Source organism: Giraffa tippelskirchi, chromosome 9 (genome assembly GCF_054371585.1).
Source record: "Giraffa tippelskirchi isolate mGirTip1 chromosome 9, T2T-mGirTip1v1.2.pri, whole genome shotgun sequence".
Taxonomy (NCBI): domain Eukaryota; kingdom Metazoa; phylum Chordata; class Mammalia; order Artiodactyla; family Giraffidae; genus Giraffa; species Giraffa tippelskirchi.
Genome location: NC_137283.1, coordinates 30,328,456 through 30,347,942, shown reverse-complemented (window position 1 = coordinate 30,347,942; position 19,487 = coordinate 30,328,456). Strand labels below are relative to the sequence as shown.

General features: G+C 38.1%; 1 protein-coding gene across 17 annotated transcripts in view; it reads left to right on the top strand.

Moving 5' to 3' along the window:
* The window catches only part of MITF (melanocyte inducing transcription factor), a 222,101-nt gene extending 202,921 nt beyond the window's left edge, over window positions 1-19,180 (top strand). For 11 of the 17 annotated variants that reach the window (XM_081528416.1, XM_081528408.1, XM_081528415.1 and 8 more), the window contains 4 exons: window positions 1,315-1,371; window positions 6,842-6,917; window positions 10,837-10,984; window positions 15,604-19,180. In XM_081528416.1, the coding sequence (XP_081384542.1) occupies window positions 1,315-1,371; window positions 6,842-6,917; window positions 10,837-10,984; window positions 15,604-16,005 (683 nt within the window). In that variant the 3' untranslated portion in view covers window positions 16,006-19,180. Of the gene's footprint in view, window positions 1-1,296; window positions 1,372-6,841; window positions 6,918-10,836; window positions 10,985-15,603 lie in introns of all 17 variants that reach the window. The other 6 variants (XM_081528412.1, XM_081528406.1, XM_081528411.1 and 3 more) reach the window with 1 other exon arrangement.
* Window positions 19,181-19,487: the final 307 nt, after the last annotated feature.

The window sequence follows — 19,487 nt, the reverse complement described above, 5'->3', positions numbered from 1 at the left end:
ACGTAGGTATCGTACCAGGAAGTAATAATACAATGAAGTTTTAGAAAACATAGCTAAATGGAACTTGTATTAAATAATGATAAAATATGGTTAGAGTGACATGCACAAAATTCTTGAGTGTAAAATGGGGTTTTGAATTATGTGTATGATTGTTTCTTCAGAAAGAAAACCACAGCAGCAGGGGGAAAGAGGATATAAGAAATGGGTGAAGAGGGTGTACATTTATTAAATTTTTTAAAAAGCAGGTATAACAGACAGTACCTCTAGAGTCACTGGTATCTTAGAAAATGACCATTCCAGTCTGGACAAGGGTAAAATGGCAGGAAAAGGAGTAAAGGGACAGGAAATGAGGTTCTGAACACTGATAGCTCAGGAAGCAGCATGCTATACCCAAAAAAAGAATAGGCTTACGAGTCAGCAAATCTGACCTAATAATATATAATACATTATAATAATATAATAAATGTGCTATAAATTATGCCAAAAAGATACCTATTTTTAAATACAATTCTGAATTATGATAATGTAATGTTTTTGTATCACTTCTGAAAGGAAAGTAACAGAGGTTCCTGAATCCCCAGGATTAGTAAGGCAACCTGATTTGTTTTTCTTTGTTTTGTTTTACTCTCTGTAAAGCAGCAAATAATCCCTTATCACGGAGATCGCACCAGAGTTGCTATGCAAACAGATCAAATGGAGTTGTCACCGAATGCCTGTGTCCCAAATGCCTATTTTTGTTTTTATAAACTCAGACTAGTAAATAGTTGCCCTAGAAGTCATTGAATCATTTCATTCTAACAGGTTCTGGTGGAACCTGGCTCAAAGTTCTTAAATAATGAGTTCATTTCCATGAACCAGTTAGAGATCCCGTTTGGGAGCTTCTTGGCTCAGATTCTTTCTCAGTGTGTTAACACATCAAAGAAAGACTGAAAAGTGCTATTGCCTGAAAAGAAAATTTGACTGCTGATAATACTCTATTGACAGCAACTTCTCATAATCTCTAGTTATTTATTTTTTTGTTGTTCGTACCTGTCTGTTGTTCCAGCCTGTCAGACATCTTTGTTACTGGTCTTCTACCATTTTGCAGAAGCTAAGTTTTTGCATTTATTGGATATATATTGCTTTTGGAAAAAAACAAAGTCTCTGATTCAAAGTTAAAAATTTTTAAACTCTGCTTTTATTTATAGTTAAGTCAGATAAACATCCATTTGTTTAGACAATGAAGTGTTTTTTGAGTTTACACCACTGTGTTCCTTGAAAGGTTCTGATTTCTAATGACTTCAATCATGTGCACAGCATGTATTTTTCCCACAGAGTCTGAAGCGAGAGCATTGGCCAAAGAGAGACAAAAAAAGGACAATCACAACTTGAGTAAGTTGGTTTTATGTTTATTACATTGGAGTTGATGTTCCCCCTTATATCAAGAAGTTTCCAGGCATTTTGAAGAGAAATTGATTTTACCTTGTTAAAGGTATATTTTATGGAAGAAAATTGTTTTTTGAAGAGACCAAAGTATATAATTTTCCTCATATTTTAATCTCAGATTAAAGTGAATCACACACACACACATACACTTGTTTTCAGTATCCTGAGGACTGACTTTTTTGTTTTTGTTTGTAAGAGGGAATCTTGATCCCTGACTACCCAATTATAAATTGCTTGCACTGGAACTTAACTAACAAAAGGGGATTATGGAATCACCTTCTCCAGGGAGATTTAAAAGAAAAAAATGAAACATCTGGAGGGGAGTCATTGAGTGAGGTGAGGTAGCCTCCCAAATTTCTGACTTTAACTGTGACTTAAAAAAAGATCTTCTATCAGTAGAATTGCCATTTGTTGTATAACTTTCTATGAGGAAGTGATTTTTAAAAGTCTAACAGTACTGTAAAATAAAAATTAAAATTTTTTTTTAATAATTAAGAAGCATTAAAACAAAACAATAGAAGTCTTCTAACATTTAAAATTACTTTCTTACATGCTTAATTTACTCTCGATCACATCTTTATGCTCTTTCCTATGAAAATTCAAGATTTTTGTTACGTAAACAAGTTCAAGAGGCTGCAAAAAAAAAAACAAAACAGGATTGGACTTGGAAGTAGACAATTGTGTCTGTGTGAATTTCTCATCTCAAGATCCCCTGTCCTTTTCTTTCTAAATTGATTTTTAAGGATGAAGCTGTGTATAAACACTTTGTCCATGTAAAAATGATAGGATAAGCTCACAGTTCTTCTCTGAGCCCTAAAAATAGTAATTGTTGGTTTTTGTTTTTTTTTTCAATTTGTTGTTTGTCGTTGCAACCTTTTCCTGGGTATTTAAGAATACACACCGTTATGCACGTTGATATTATAATAGAATGATTTTGTCTATGATTTAACACGAACAGTCCCATATTGATGCCTGGTTTTTTACTCAACAGTGTGTCCTAAAAACCTTTTGCTATTACTCACCTAGACCTATCTACTTTTTAAAAAAATTGCTGCAAGGTGTTCCGCATGTGACTTGTGATTTTTAATAATCCTCCTACTGCCAAGTGTTAGTACTGTTTCCAGTTTCCCCCTGTTATAAACAGTGCCACAGTGAACGTTTGTAGACATGCCTCTCTGCGTACAGCGGAGTTAGTTTCTCCAGGGTAAATGCTAAGAAATGGAATTGCTGAGCCCTTAGGGGAAGGCGGTTGTGTCTGTGTGTTTTCTTTGAATAGATCCTGCTCTTCCCAGTTACCCTTTCACTTAGAAGAAACTTTCCTCACCTATTAACCAAGAGATTTCGACTAGTATTTCTAAAGTCTCCTCTGGTTTCCAACTAACTTTACTCTAAGATATTTTGTATTGTAAAATACATTAGAAATGAGATAAGAGGCAGTCTCTAAAGCTTCTCCTAAACTGAAATGTGAAAAACTAAGTTGGATGTTGGCGAAAACAGTATCCGCCTTTACTTTGTCACCTGAACTTGAGAGTTCAGGGTTGTCTGTAAAGTGCAAACATTATCAGCTCCAGCTCTGAGGGCAATAAAGCAATCTTAAGATTTCATTGAACCATTAGAAATTAATACTCAAGGTTTACTTGCCCATTGGCTTTTCCTCTTCTAGGAATTTATCTTGTAAGAGTTCCTGCCAAAATGGGCTAAACATTACATTCATTTACTCATGCGTAGCTACTTTTTGAGCCCCATTATGTATAAGGCACTTTTCTGCAGAGGTGAACCAGACAGACAGATATGTCTCCTACCCTGAGAAGCTTACATGTGAGTCAGGAGCAGACAGAATGGATGAGCAAACAGATTCATGCAGATGGTGTTTTCAGCAGAGGCTAAGTACTGTGAGGGAATAAAAAGTACATGCGACCACTAGCAGAAGTAGCCGTTATACCTTTGAAAAAGAAGGGGGACATTGGAAGTAGTCTAAATATTTATCAGTAGCGGATTTGTAAAAAATAAATTGTGGTACATCTTTATAAAGGGCACTCAGTGGCTCTTAAGAAGAATGGTGTTGATCTGTTTCATCTGTCTGCAGATGACTGAATGAGGAGAGCAAACAGCACAATAATATGTACAGGATCCCACTGTGTAAAAGGAATACACTGTGTGTGTGTGTTTGTGTGTGTGCGTGTGTGTAGAAGATCTAGAAGTCAGCCTTATCACTGGCAATTTCTTCAGGCATATAGTGTTGGATGGTGTGAAGAGTTGTTTCTTACATTTTTCTTTACACACTTTTGCATGTTTTGCCATTTTTTTCCAAGCTGATGGTGTGAAGAGTTGTTTCTTACTTTTTTCTTTACACACTTTTGCATGTTTTGCCATTTTTTTCCCAGCTGATATCACTTTTATGGTAAAAACATAGTTGGAGGGGGGAGGCACTAATTAAAAATAAAATGTAGTACATACAAATGTTGATGATAATAGGTGTCAACAATACACTGTTAAGTGAGAAGAGATAGATGCAGAATGGGTTTTCATGTAATTCTGCTTTAGTGGTGTCATACTTGATTCGGTTCATAGGTGTTGGAGGCCTAGAGTGTGCTAGGCTCATATGGGTACTTGGAAGGCATCAGTAACTAAGCATATATAAATAAATAGAAACATGCAAATGTTAGATGGTAGACAGCTCTATGATTAAATGAATGAATGAATGAATGAATGAATGAAATATGTGGATGTTAGATGTCAGAAAGTCCTGTGAGGAGGCAGAGTGCAGATAGGGGAGTAGAGTGTTGGATGGGCAAGGGAGGAGGTGGGTCCCTTCTAAATAGGCAGTCAGGGAGGACTCATAGGTAAATTTGAGTCACTACTGGAGGAGGATGAGGGCAGAGCCATTCAGGTATCTGGGGTAAGAGTATTCCAGGCAGGGGGAACAGCAATATGAGGTCCTAAAGTGGGGAGTGTGCCTGATTTGGTTGAGGAAGAGCAAGAAGCTCATGAAGCTGAGGATAGGAGGAACACAGATGAGTCGCAATAAAATGTGATCAGAGGAGGAGAGGAAGAGAAATGGGATCAGAGGGATGGGAACTCCCAGAGCCTGTAGGACACCTCAAGGGCAAGCAATTGAAGGGTTTTCAGCAAGCAATTACAAGCTCTAACTCATGTTTTCACAGCTTATGCATTGTAGATAGACTAATGGGGGTAGGGAATGAAGAGCGTGGGTGCAGCAGAGGTCCCACTTGGGAGGACTGCAGTAATCTAGGCAAGAGATGCTGATGGTTTCTATCAGGCAGCAGCAGAGATTTGAAGTGGACAACTCCTGGAAATATTTCAAAGAGAGTGCCAGTAGATTTTGATGATGGATTGAATATAGCTGTGAAAGAAATAGAGCTACAGAATTGATTCTAAGTTTCTACCCTAAGCAACTGGAAAGATGGAGATACAGTGAGGTAAGAAAGCCTGTGGGTGAAGCTTATTGAAAAAAGGAAGATCAGGGGCTGAAGTTTGGAGTGTCAAGGCTGCCCATTGGACCTTTATATGGAGGACTTCCATATGACCTTCATAAGTCTCTAGTAGTAGACTTATGAGTCTAGAGTTCCAGGGAGATGTTTGGGCTGCAAATACGATAGTCATCATTGTATATGTGGTATTCAAAACCATAATACTAAATGAGGTTACCAGGAAGTGAATGTAGATCAAGAAGAGCCCCAAGATCTGTTTCCTGGGTGCATCCCTAGGCCACATGTATGCTTATTCTTAGAACATAAAAATAATCACCAAGGATATGTAACAAATTTTACAGTGGGGTGGCTCATTAGAGACTTTTATTTCATTTTATGTATTTCAGTAATGTTCGATTTTTTATGAATATTATATGCTTGGAAAAAGAAAACATTTTATACTTCAGAGTTTTGGAAGAAGAAGTTAGTTAGATCAGAGGTCCAAAAATTTCTTCTTCAGAACCAGTGATTATCCCTTACTATTTCTATTTTATAAAAGTCTGATGATAAGACTTGTGTTATGCATAACTGATTTAATCATAGAAATAATCACTCAGCTAAGAAAATTGTAATATATATTGAGAAAGTACTGAATAATACTATTTATTAAGCATGCAGAATGTTAGTGAGTCAAATATAAATATATATTTGATTTTGTATATGCAAAGTAAAATATTAATACCTTTAATCCAATTTATTAGACTTTAAATTTGGAATTTATTTTCAGACTAGGTAAATTTGAAACATTTATTAAGTCATATGCCTACTATTTCACCCACCTTCCTCCAAGAAGATGATTATTCAGTTGAGCATACACCTGGATTTATAAAAGAAGAATGCTGTTAGGATACATAGTATAGTTGAAGATGCTTGACTTCTAGGATTATTTTATTCATTATTGTAGCCAGTGGACATGTCTGCCTGTTGAGTATTTGAAATGTGCCTAATTCAAATTGTGATTTGCTGCAAGTATAAAATGCACACTAGATTTTGAAAAGTTAGTACAAATAAAAGCATGTTAAATATTTAATTTATAAATTTTTATATAGTCTATATGTTGATATTATAATGTTTTCGATATATTGAGTTTAATAAAAATATTAAAGTAGATTTCACTTCTTTCTTTTTACTCATTTAATGAGACTGCTAGAAAACTAAAAACTACATGTGAAACTTGCATTATGTTTCTGTTGGGTATTCCTGGGCTGGAGGAAGGGTTTTGTATGGCCTGTAGGCTGAGAATGTTTTTTTACATTTTTAAATGGTTTCAAATGTCCAAAGAATAATATTTTATGATATATGAAAATTATATAAAATCCAAATTTCAATACCCAGTGATTCTTGTTAGTACACTTGCATCGTCGAAAATTGTATTCAGTAAATATTAGTACATTTTGAATTTTGTCAACACAAAATTTATGGAAATCTGTTTTCTCTTTTGCTGTGTAGGTACTTAATTATATGCTTATTTTTGCTGTTTGGCCTACAGAGAGCTCACTATCTGGCCCTTTGCAGAAAACTTGCTGCCCCTGGTCTGGAGGATCAGGGTCGAGTACTGGCTATTCTCCGCTTATTGTGTCAGGCTGTTCTCCACTTATTGTGTCCTCGTCAGCTCTCTAATATCACCTAGGTAGTTTTGTCACTTGTAACTGAGGATGGTAGTTCCAATTGCAGAAGTTACTAGGGTCAAAGGAGAAATTATAATCTCAGGGCTTCATAAATGATACAGTTCTGTACCAAGGTGGCTCATCTTTTAAAGGGCTTTAACCTCAGTACCAAAAAGAGGAAAGTAACTGGGAAATATAGATTCAGGTTTCCATTGTCCCAACCAAGCAGAGATAATACACACATGCCTTTAATGAGATGTGCTAAATGCGTATATGGCACCGTTACTAATAGCCCTTTCCTGTGCTCTTTTCTTGAAGTTGAACGAAGAAGAAGATTTAACATAAATGACCGCATTAAGGAACTAGGTACTTTGATTCCCAAGTCAAATGATCCGTGAGTACAATTGCATCATATATTTTTTCGTACCTTAATGTTTTTTCATATGTTGCAAAAAGCGTGCAGATAAAACTAAAGAAGTATCCCTTCTTCCTTTGGTTTCATTTATGCATACCACTTGCTCCTTTCTTCTGGTTGGTTCATCAAAATCTCAAGAGAAGTGAACTGAATTGTTGAAAAAGATTATTGGACGTGAGCTGTTCAGCTTTGGAGGTGGGAAGGTGGCTTCCTGAAATCTGAGAATCTTTGACAAACACTGAACTACCAAAAAAATTATTTTATCACTTCATGCTGGACATAGATTTCAGTAGGTGATAAAGCAGGATTTGTTGGCTGTTTATTTGCCTTTAAACTCATACAATATAGGCACTGAGAGCTGATATTGGAGATTTCAAGTTTAACAATCTTCAGTAGATAAAAGGTCAGTTTTTTCCCCCCAAATTATATGCCCTTTGTTTGTTTTACCAATTAAGGGGAAAAAAAGAAATTTTTAATCCTCTTATAAGCACTGGTCAGCTAATTTGGATTTCAGCTTCCAATCTCTAATGCGCTCTTTCAGAGATAATGGTTATAAAGATAATTTTCCTACCAGCAATGTCAGCAAATAGGACAACAAATACACAATTTTTATCCATTAGAAATTGGCCCATTTGAAGTAAAGGGCTCGAAGATGTATACATTTTAATGGCTCCCACAGGCATTCTATGAAATTAGCCTCTGAATATGACCTTTTAGCTACCTAATAAAATGTAAAGATGAAATCAAGCATTATTCATGCAAGGCTTATTAAATTTGCTATTCACATTATTGTCAGAGAATTTGTGACAAAATAAAACCATTGCCCATTCTAAGGTGGTTTTGATGAATGTTCAAGCAAAGTCTCCATCATCAACATTTCGCTTACCCAGGTTTCAAGGAAAGCCATTTTGAAACTCAAAACATTCAAATTCTCAGTTCTGCAGCACAAATGCATCCTACGAAGGGGCTGTGACCTTCATTTCCTATAGTCAGTCTTGCATGATAGTTGAAATTGAATTCCCATTTTCCTGTTCTTTATCAGCTTTCACTTTTTAGCATATTCTTTTAAACTGCAGCACATGGATCTCTTTAGCAACATATTATGAAATTATGGGGCTGCAGTGAAAGCCTCTATTTGCATATCTTCTTTATTGTATTAGAATACTTATGTGTTTATAATCTGAACTGATAATGATCTTTAATTGTAGGCATTGTTTTAAGATACAGCAGACCACATCTGTTCTGTCCTATGCCAGGTTTCTGGCACAGACCTTGGGGCTGCTATAGAGACATAATCAAGCTGATCAGTCTCAGCCCCACACCCTGTCCTACCCTAGACTAGGTCTGCCTTTAGTGGCTTATGTATTGGGGATCTGTTTACACTTCTGTGTGAAAAAAAAAAAAAGGATTGCTCTCATTGCAAAAAAAATGAAAACCCCAAAGCATAATTAATTAATTGGGTCTCACAAGGAAGTGAAACCCAAAGTAAGTGATTTTAATGCTGTGCTTAGTCGCTCAGTTTTCCGACTCTTTGCGACACCATGGACTGTAGCCTGCCAGGCTCCTCTGTCTATAGGGATTCTCCAGGCAAGAATACTGAATTAGGTTGCCATGCCCTCTTCCAGGGGATCTTCCCAACCCAGGGATCGAACCCAGGTCTCCTGCATTGCAGGCAGATTCTTTACCATCTGAGCCACCAGGGAAGCCTAAGTGATTAGAATCATCACCTCTTAAAACCAGAGTATCTGCTTTCATGTTTAATTATGGGTTTCTCACTTTATTGGCCTAGTGAAGGCATCTTTCATTATAATTTTATTTCTCTCTGGCTGCTGAGGCAGGTCTGTTGTTTTCTTTTTAGCCCTGAACAGGTTGGCTTTGTGCTCACTGTTAGCATCTCAGGACACCTCCCTGAGTTGCCATATTTTGGTGCCCAGACCCCAGGGATCAACCCCAGGGAGTTCTCCAGGGGTTGTAACTCAGCATCTCGTGGGAGAGCTTCTGTTTTGTTCTCCATCTAACCTATGTGAGGATCAATTACTTGGTGGCTTGTTTTAATGTTCCTCCACTCACACATCCCAGCTGATACTTCCGATCTTTTAACAGCTATAGATTATGGGGTGTCCCTCATAGCTCAGTCGGTAAAGAATCTGCCTGCAATGCAGGATACCTGGGTTCGATTGCTGGGTCGGGAAGATCCTCTGGAGAAGGAAATGGCAAACCACTCCAGTACTCTCATCTGGAGATCGCATGGACAAAGAGCCTGGCAGGCTATACAGTCCATGGGATTGCAAGAGTCGGACACGACTTAGCAACTAAACCACCACCATTCACATGTCCCAGCTGATACTTCCAATCTGCTTTTAGCAGCTATATATTATGGTGTAGGAGGTTTTCCATACATAAAATTGTTTTTGATTTTACCATTATCATTATTATCATGAATATTTTCTATAAAAGAGCTCAGGTTAATTTAAAGCATTATAGAAACATTACTATGTAGTTATAATTTTATTCTTAATGATTTTTCTGGGGTGCTCTAAGTTTTTCAAGTCACTTTTACCTGCATCTTCCCTGGTAGCTCAGTTAGTAAGAATCCGCCTACAATGCAGGAGACGGGTTCCATCTTGGGTCAGGAAGATCCCCTGGAGAAGGAAATGGCAACCTACTCCAGTATTCTTGCCTAGAAAATTCCATGGACAGAGGAGCCTGGCAAGCTACAGTCCAAAGGGTTGCAAAAGTCAGACATGACTTAACTACTAAACCACCATCTTACCTACACCTTAATGGCATTTTTAATGTTCTCATATAGGAATGCATTAGAACTATAGTGTTTAAAAACCGAAAGGCACCAAGCTCAGGCTGCCTGAGTTTGAATTAGGAGGCCTGTTAGATGTGTGAGTTGGGGGGGAAATTCTCCCCAAGTATTTCATTTTTCTTATCTGTTAAAAAAAAGGAGGGGGGGCAGACTATTTCTTTCTAGTCTCGTTGTTTTGAGGACTTAGTCTCTTGAGAGGAAAGTGGTTTAGGGCATGGAGTCTGGCGCCAGATTCTCCAGGCTTCCTGGCTTGACCATTTCCTAGCTGTATACTTAGAGCAAATTACTTAACCTGTCTGTGCCTTTGTTTCCAGTCTATAAGATGGGGATAATATTAGTGTCTACCAATTAAGGTTGTTATGATTGAATGAGCAGAAAACCACTTTAAAAAGTACCTGTCAGGCAGTAAATGCTATTAAAAGGTAGCTGGGGTAATTACGATGTTGAATCCTAGCGCAGCACCTGCTCCATTGTTGGAATTGTATTCTAGACTTTTCTCAGCATACTCATATAAAGTGTCTACTTTGATTCTAGCAACATACCTATGGGGCTGCTCACAGAAGCATAGCATCACCATTTTACTGATGAGGACATGGAGACTGAGAGAATTTATAACTGGCCTATGAATATTCATGATAAAACCCAAGGATGCCACTTTTATGATGCATACAATTAAGTAGTGGGATCTCACAGAATTTTTTTAACTGTGTATTACTCTGTTTTAATTTTATAATCCTCGAAAGCTATAATTATTGAATATAGTGTTTAAGAATATTGACTTTGTCATCAACAGACCTAAATTTAAGTCCTGACTCTGCCTTCATGTAGCTCTGGGATGGAAGGCTATCTGAGTCGCCTCTGATTCAGCGCATGCACAGTGGTCCTCCTTCGCCAGGCGCCTGTCTGGTTGAAGTAAGATAAAGTAGAAGATGTGAGTAGACTGTGTCTAGCACGTGACTAGCACTTAGTCAATGCCAGTGATTCTCAGCTTCTCATTGTTATTTCATCTTGAGAAACTAAGTATTGAATTTTCATGGAGCATCCGACACTAAAATTCTCTGTTTCCTTCCATTTTCATTCCAGAGACATGCGCTGGAACAAGGGAACCATTTTAAAAGCATCCGTGGACTATATCCGAAAGCTGCAACGGGAACAGCAACGTGCGAAAGAGCTTGAAAACAGACAGAAGAAGCTGGAGCACGCCAACCGGCACTTGTTACTCAGAATACAGGTACCAGGCGTGGGCAGGGTGAAGGTGACTTAAAGATGGAGAAGATGGGGTATAATGAGCCATAAAGGGCTTGACTTACGTGATCCTCATACAGTCTGTACTCATTATTTGTGGATTCTATTTTGTGTTTTTGCTTCCATGCAAAAAGTTATTTGAAACCCCCAAATCGACTCTTGTGGCACTTGCATGCTCATTCACAGATGTGCAGAGTGGCACATGTGACTTAGCTGGTGTGTTCACTCCTAGTTAAGGTTGAACAATGCTCTATCTTCCTCTTTAAGGTCATACTATCAACACGTGTCCTTTTTGCTGTGTTTTCAGTGTCATGTTATTCACATTTTGTGGGGTTTTGGGGTGATTCGCTATTTAAAGTGGCCTGTGAGCATGGCCCGGAAGTGCTTTCTCAGCTTTCTGAGCACAGCAAGGCTGTGATGTGCTTTATGGAGATATGTTTCATTCAGGCATGAGTTGTGGTCCTGTTGGCCTTGAGTTTAATATTAATGAGTCAGTGATGTGTTGTAAACAAGTTGTCTTTAAACAGAAACACATAAAACAAAGTTACATGTTGATTAGTTGGTGAAATGTTGTGCCCGGATGCTTTATCGTAGTTGTTTAGTCGCTGAGTCATGTCTGACTCTTTTTGCAACCCTATGGACTGTAGCCTGCCAGGCTCTTCTGTCCATGGGATTTTCCAGGCAACAATAACTGGAGTAGGTTGCCATTTCCTACGCCAGCAGATCTTCCAGATCCAGGAATCAAACCTTGGCAGGCGGATTCTTTACCACTGAATCACTGGGGGAGCTCATGTTCAGATGCTTGCAGGAAAGTAATCCTCTGTTTTCCCAGGAGCATGGTTCAGCATTCACTAATTCAGTGTTCATAGCAACTCTGTAGCACATAACTGTCTTTGACCAATCATGCTCATGTGATAAAAAGCACCATAGACTGAGAGGTTTACACATCAAACATTTATTTTTCACAGTTCTAGAGGCTGGGAAATCTGATGGTGGCCATTTCATTGTGGTATTGAGGTCCTGCTTCTTAGTTCATAGATAGCTGCCTTCTTGATATAACTTCGCACTACAAAAGGGTTGCGGGATCTCTCTGGGGTCTCTTTTATAAGGGCCTCATCCCATTCATGAAGGTCCCCTGCTTGTGACCTAATCACTTCCCAGAACCCTATCTCCAAATACCATCCTATTGGGAATTGTTTCACCATTTGGCAGGGGAGGCACAGATTTTAGTCCATAGCTATAACTACTGCAAATCATGACAACTCACAATAGTTGTTAAGTTCAAAGGTGTCTTAGTATTGAAGGAGGTGCAGTCCATGGTCAAAGCTCATGTTTATAGGGAACCTGGGGACACCTTGAAAATTTTAACATCAGGATATAAATTTTAGAAATTGTTCCAGATAATGAAGTTTTCCATATGTATCTTTAACTTACTATTAAAGGCAGAAAAGTGATTTTAATAATACATGGACTTCTTATGTCATTCCATCGAGGGAGCATACATACCAATATAAGCATGAGATGAGGGACCCCTTTCATATCAGCTCCTGGTGGTTCTTTGTCGCTTGGCTTTTCATGCTAAATATAAAGATGCAACTTCCTTTCAAACTGTCTTGGAGAAAGAAAAATTGACTTTTTGCTTATGATTAAAGGAGTTGGCAAGAGTCATTTTACTTTACTTGCTCACTTTGAACACAACCAACCAGTAAGGTTTAATGACATTTTATCTTCTTCTTGAGTAGATGGACCTACTTGTACCCAGTTTTGCCATATACCAATGGTTTCTTTCTTTTTTTTTTTTTCATGTTTCCAGTGCAAATAATTGTGGAATAGCAATGCAGAGTATGACACTTTAAAGGCTATCTAGTAGTGTTTATACCCCAACATTAAATTTACTTAACAGAGCCGATTACTTATGATCTCTGGTCTCGTTAATGCCCCACAACACTGTCAACATTTCTAGATGTCACATCTCTCATTTCACTGCAGTGATCTTCAGTCCTGGATCAGAAAGGCAGAAGATGGTTTTCTTCTTGGGAGAGCATTTTAGAATCTTGGTAGTGAAACAGAGGTTATGTGTCATTTGGAAACCCCCCTTACCCTCTTTCCTTTTTTGGCTTTTGCTGCTTGCTTTATGTTCCAGCTCTTCAGTGATTAGCCACAGGTCTTTAGTCTCTTACATTTTGTATGTATACCCATTTTTAAAAGCAACTCATACTGATGTGTTATTTCTTTATACAAGTATTCAGTTCAGTTCAGTTGCTCAGTTGTGTCCAACTCTTTGTGATCCCATGAACTGCAGCACGCCAGGCCTTCCTGTCCATCACCAATCCCTGGAGTTTACTCAAATTCATGTCCATTGAGTCGGTGATGCCATCCAACCATCTCATCCTCTGTCGTCCCCTTCTCCTGCCGCCTTCAATCTTTCCCAGCATCAGTCTTTTCCAATGAGTCAGTTCTTTGCATCAGGTAGCCAGAGTATTGGAGTTTCAGCTTCAGCATCAGTCCTTCCAGTGAATATTCAGGACTGATTTTCTTTGAGATTGACTGGTTGGATCTCCTTGCAGTCCAAGGGACTCTCAAGAGTCTTCTCCAACACCACAGTTCAGAAGCATCAATTCTTCGGTGCTCAGCTTTCTTCACCGTCCAACTCTCACATCCATACATGACTACTGGAAAAACCATAGCTTTGACTAGACGGACCGTTGTTGGCAAAGTAATGTCTCTGCTTTTTAATATGCTGTCTAGGTTGGTCATTACTTTTCTTCCACGGTCATTACTTTTCTTACTTTTTGTCTTTTAATTTCATGGCTGCAGTCACCTTCTGCATCTCAATACAAATATTAACATATAATAACTGTTCTGAAAGAGAGGCTAGGTTTAACAAATAAATGATATATTGTAAACAAGGTGTCTTTAAACAGAAACACATATAAAACAAAGTTACATGTTTATTGGTTGGTGAAATGTTGTGCCCAGATGCTTTATTATGGTTATTTAGTTGCTTATGTTCCAAATATATCCATTCATGTGAAATACAAATACTGTGAAAAATATGAATTGGAAATTGCATGGTGACTATGTCTTGGATTTCTTCCAGTGTCAGTGAAGCAGCCTTTAGAACTTTTGTGTATCATGGAATACATTATTAATTAGGAAAGCTCTGTCATGCAGTGAACCTGAATTTTCTAGATGAGACTTATCACACTATTTGACAATCTAAGTAAAAGTTTAAGTGGCTGGAAAACATTTTTAATTAAACAACAAAAGATTAGTATAAAATTTGTGCCTCTATTCATTCAACTTTTTTTTTTTAAGACATACTACAAGTACGGGGGCACTGCTTTTATCATGTGGGTGTAGATTTACAGTAGTTCGTGTGTTCAGCTTGAGCCTAAGGGATTCCTTTCATTTTCACCCTAAGTGATGCATGCAAAAATGTTCACAGAAGAAAGACCATGAAACCTTAATATCACTGGGACTGGAATTTTATTATTAAACAGCCCATGGTTTTAAAATGATGCCCAGGGACACTCGTGTGTCTGGAAATCACGTGAAGGAACATGCAGATACTGTTGTGACATCTCAGACTCCTGTCTCTCACCTGTACTGAATCTAGAGGATGCCCTTGCAGGTCAGACAGCCTTTCATACAGGCTGAACGTGACATGTGTTTCTAGGCTTGTGGGCAAAGGTGGAGAGGTTTGACCTGTTGTGTTCTTTGCCTTCTCTCCTGATGCAAGGTGACTTGCTTCAGATATATATTCTATTATTTTTACTGTATCATAAAACATAGGAAGATAGCATTGGCACATAGGAGCAAAATGCTCTTTGGGGTCAGTTGTTGTCTGTATGGTTCATTTTACGGGGGATCTAAGGATACTGTTGTATCTTGGGCTTCCCTTGTGGCTCAGCTGGTAAAGAATCTGCCTGCCATGTGGGAGTCCTGGATTCGATTCCTGGGTTGGGAAGATCCCCTGGAGAAAGGAAAGGCTACTCACTCCAGTATTCTGGCCTGGACTATACAGTCCATGGGGTCACAAAGAGTCGGACACGACTGAGCGACTTTCACTTAAGGATACTCAGAAAGGGAGACAGGAAGGAGCTTGTTTGAAAGGCTTTTCTTATCTCTGTGTCCTTGCAGCCCCTCATGTATATTAGATGAGGACCCACCCTAAGGATCTCATTTTAACTTAATCACCTCTTTAAAGACAGTCTTTCCATGTACTGTCACATTCTGAGTTACTGGAGGTTAGGATTTCAGTGTATGACTCAAGGGTTGTTTTTTAGTCGCTAAGTCATGTCCGACTCTTTTTTGACTTCATGGACTATGATCCATGTATCTCCTACTTCTGCATGTATATAGCTTCCCCTGATATTAATACCCCCCACCAGAGTGAGACATTCTAACAGTGGATGAATCTACACTGACACAGCATTATCACTACTTGACCTAAGGGTTGACTGTTAACGATGCACATCCTTTGAGTTTGGACAAATGCATAGTGACAGATAACCATCATTATAATGCCATATTCAATATTCACCGTCCTAAAATCCCCTGTGCACCACCTTGTTAAGTGTCTGATTTCTGTTTTCCTTTTAGGAACTTGAAATGCAGGCTAGAGCTCACGGACTTTCCCTTATCCCATCCACGGGTCTCTGCTCTCCAGATCTGGTGAGTCGGATCATCAAGCAGGAACCCGCTCTTGAGAACTGCAACCAAGACCTCCTCCAGCATCACGCAGACCTCACGTGTACAACAACCCTGGATCTCACAGATGGCACCATCACCTTCAACAACAGCCTCGGAGCTGGGACCGAGAGCAGCCAAGCCTACAGCGTCCCCACGAAAATGGGGTCCAAACTGGAAGACATCCTCATGGACGATACCCTTTCTCCTGTTGGCATAACTGATCCACTTCTTTCCTCGGTGTCCCCCGGAGCCTCCAAAACCAGCAGCCGAAGGAGCAGTATGAGCATGGAGGAAGCCGAGCACGCTTGCTAGCAAATTCCCCCTGCTCTGCTTTCTCACAAACTGCTTCCTTTCTTGATCAGCAGATTTAATAATTTACCTGAAAGGGGTTTTCTTGATCATTTTCTTTTAATATGAGAAAAAAATTTTTTTTCATGCTTTATCAATAGCCCAGGATATATTTTATTTTTAGAATTTTGTGAAACAGACTTGTATATTCTATTTTACAACTACAAATGCCTCCAAAGTATTGTACGGTAGTGTACAGTATCTGTGAACTGAATACACCCAGACTTTAGCAAGAGGATTTTTGCATCAGAAAAATTTCTGTCCGTTTTTATTCAGGGGAAACTTGGTTTGCTATCTGTATGCCTGCAACTTTCTTGGAAATGAAATGTAAAGTTTAATTGAAAGAATGTAAAGCAACCAAAAAAGAGAGAGAGAGAAAGGGAGAGAGAGAGACAGAGAGGAGAGGGGTGGGGGAAAAAAAGAAGAAAAAAGGAATCTGTACTAACCTGTTTCCATTTTGTAAATGTATTGATTCACTGGTACTGCCTTAAAGATACAGTACCCTTTTAGCATCATTTAGTCTTTATACTGCAAATTCTTTAAAGAAATACTGTATTCTGTAAAAGAAAAAAAAAAAAATCAGCCATTTTCATGTGGATTGTCTGGTTAGAAAACATAACCGATACCTTAGGTGCAACTGAATTGAAAGGAGATACAGACCAAGGCTCTGAACCATGGAGCCTCATCTTGCTCTTCACTCTGTGCTCTGCTACAGGTTCCCTCATCAATGAATGTGATTCAGTTTTTCATGAGATATATTTTATTTTGAAATGGACATTAATGTCCTCTCAAAGCAAAATATTGAGGAGCACTGAAAGTTGATTTTTTTTTTTTCACTCAATTTCACTTTTGATAAGAAAACCAAACTGGGCACATTTCTAATTGGCTTTACTATTTTTTATTTTTAAATTATGTTTTACTGTTCATTTGATTTGTACAGATTCTTTATTATCATTGTTATTTTCATTATGTTTGTATTAATTTGTAAGAAAATGCATCTTAAAATGGCAAGTTTTCAATATTTTTACAACTCACTAGTGGTTTTCCGCATTCTTTGTACACACATGAAAGAAAACTTTTATGCAAGGTCTTGCATTTAAAGAGAGCTTTGTGAATATTTTGTATATTACAGTCTCACTCAGAACTGTTTTTCCACACATTTAAGGTGTAGTATAAATAGGTTAAAACTGGCTTTCAAAAAAGAAACAACTGACATATTTATTTTTAGTGATATAAAACTAGCAATATTCTTGGAGAATGATAACCATAGCATTAATATGCCTGTTATGGTCATTTAAATTGGGATTTATTTCAGCAAACCTGAATGTTTTTTAAAGAGAAATACTGTATCGGCCAATTACTGTTACTTGATAACAATGTTTTAACAAACAGCAATGTTGTAAAGTTAGTTTCAGTGCATTATCTACTTGTATAGTCCTATGCAATAATAGTAGTGTTACATATATTCTATCAGGCCTAGATGTTTTATACAGATGACATATGGTGTTAAGAGGCAGGCTGTTGAATGGAATTTCTCAGTAGCAGCCTACGATTGAATAGCAAGTGGCATAAAGCATATCCATTCAGAATGAAGTGCCTTAAATATAGCAGTAGTCTCTAGCACTGACTGAACTGTAATGTAGGAGAAAGTTTCAAGATGGTATCTATAATCAAGAGGGACGTGTAGCATGGTGCCTACGTAGACAATAGAAGAGCTTCCAGTTTTCCTTCAGATATTTTTAATATGAAATATATTTTAGTGACAGTGCCAACTTTCATCAGGAAACCTTATTCAGGAGGGTTTTCTTGTTTTTTTTTTTTTTTTTAAGAGAAACAGTTTAAATGTCAAATGTGAATTGGTGATGGGTATTGGAGGGTTCCGGGGGAAGGAGTGATTGTCAGATATATGAATGGATGGCTTACATGAAAGTAATCAACTGCATAGTTCCCATGCACATTGGGCAATGAGAATCCTTGGAAACATTGATGATGCTATCAGTTTTATAGCTTTATGACTTAAGGGGGTAGGGAAAATTAGTTCCCATTCTTTCAACCCCTCTTAATTGTATAGCTCTTTTCCTAGAATAGTGATGCAAATCTGCATGAACAGCTAATTGTACCATAGTGTTCATTGATACAATCATAGCATTGTCTATTTTTTCTCTTCATATTTATATGGGGGGAGGGGAGCTGGGTGCAAAAGTCAAAGATTGCAATGGTATGATGCTAGTTTTCCTTAGCTGATCGTGAGAGTTCTTAAAAATAGAGCAAGGTTGACTCACCCATGGCCCAGGGAATTTGGCCAGGGTTAAGCCAACTTATAGAAAGCTTTGTTGAAAGAAAGCATGGCATGTTGCACCACTGCCCTGACACTCGCAGCTCCTGAGCTCACCATCGCCTGCTTCTCCATCCCCTTCTTAACAGACAGTTTCTGGGAGGGGACAGGTGAGCAAGCTGAGGAGAATGCTGCAACCTCGGGGGTGGTTTTATTTATTTCTTTTTTGCCAAATAGAGTGCGCATATGTTTTAGGGACTAGCTAAGCCAAGAGGTGGTGGTTTGGGCTCACTGTTTGTGACAAGGAGAATGGTCCACACCACTCCCCCCCCATCCCTGAGTGCACAACTGTGACTTGGGGTTGGGCCTCCGTATGGAGTAACCAAAATGCCAAACTTGTACACCTGCCTCTGAGTATGGCAATGGAAATACCAAACCTTCTGACTTTGCCAAAAAAACATACAACCAACCTGGTCATACATAGGATGACAGAGTTCTTTCTGGTTGTTTTAAAATATTAAAGCAATAAGAACAAATAAGATACATAGGAAGTTAAAAGATATAAAATAAAGCACAAAGGAATGCACTTATTAATATTTTTTAAAAATGCACTGGGGAAAGTTGATATTGATAACAGTATATTAAAAAAAACAACCCTATTTCTTGAAAAAATAAATGACAAATGACTGTCTCTTGCGGACGCGTGGTACTGTAATGTTAATACTAGTCACCTGCTGTTGGATGCAGCAATAATTTCTGTATGGTCCATAGCACTGTATATTATGGATCAATATTAATGTATCCAATGAAGTAATTGAAATGTTGTTCTTGATAGCCTCATTAAAGCATTTGGTTTTTCACATAGTGGTGGCCAGTTGTGTTTGGTTAATGCCAATTTTGAATATTGTTTGCCTTATCAAAAAAATAGTGCACAATTTCTTCTGACTTAATGAGTAACAAATTGCATGAAAAATTTTAAAATGCTGGTAAGTACTTTTTTTTATTTTAAATACCACTCTAAGATACTACTTTTTGATTACTTTATGACTTGCACTGAGATGAACTGTAATTATCCAGTTTTTTTCCCCCGCTCTGAATTTGGGGAGTTTTTAAAGTCCCAAATGCCAAGAAATCATTTAGATATAGGAGCCTGTTTTAAATGTTGCAGTGA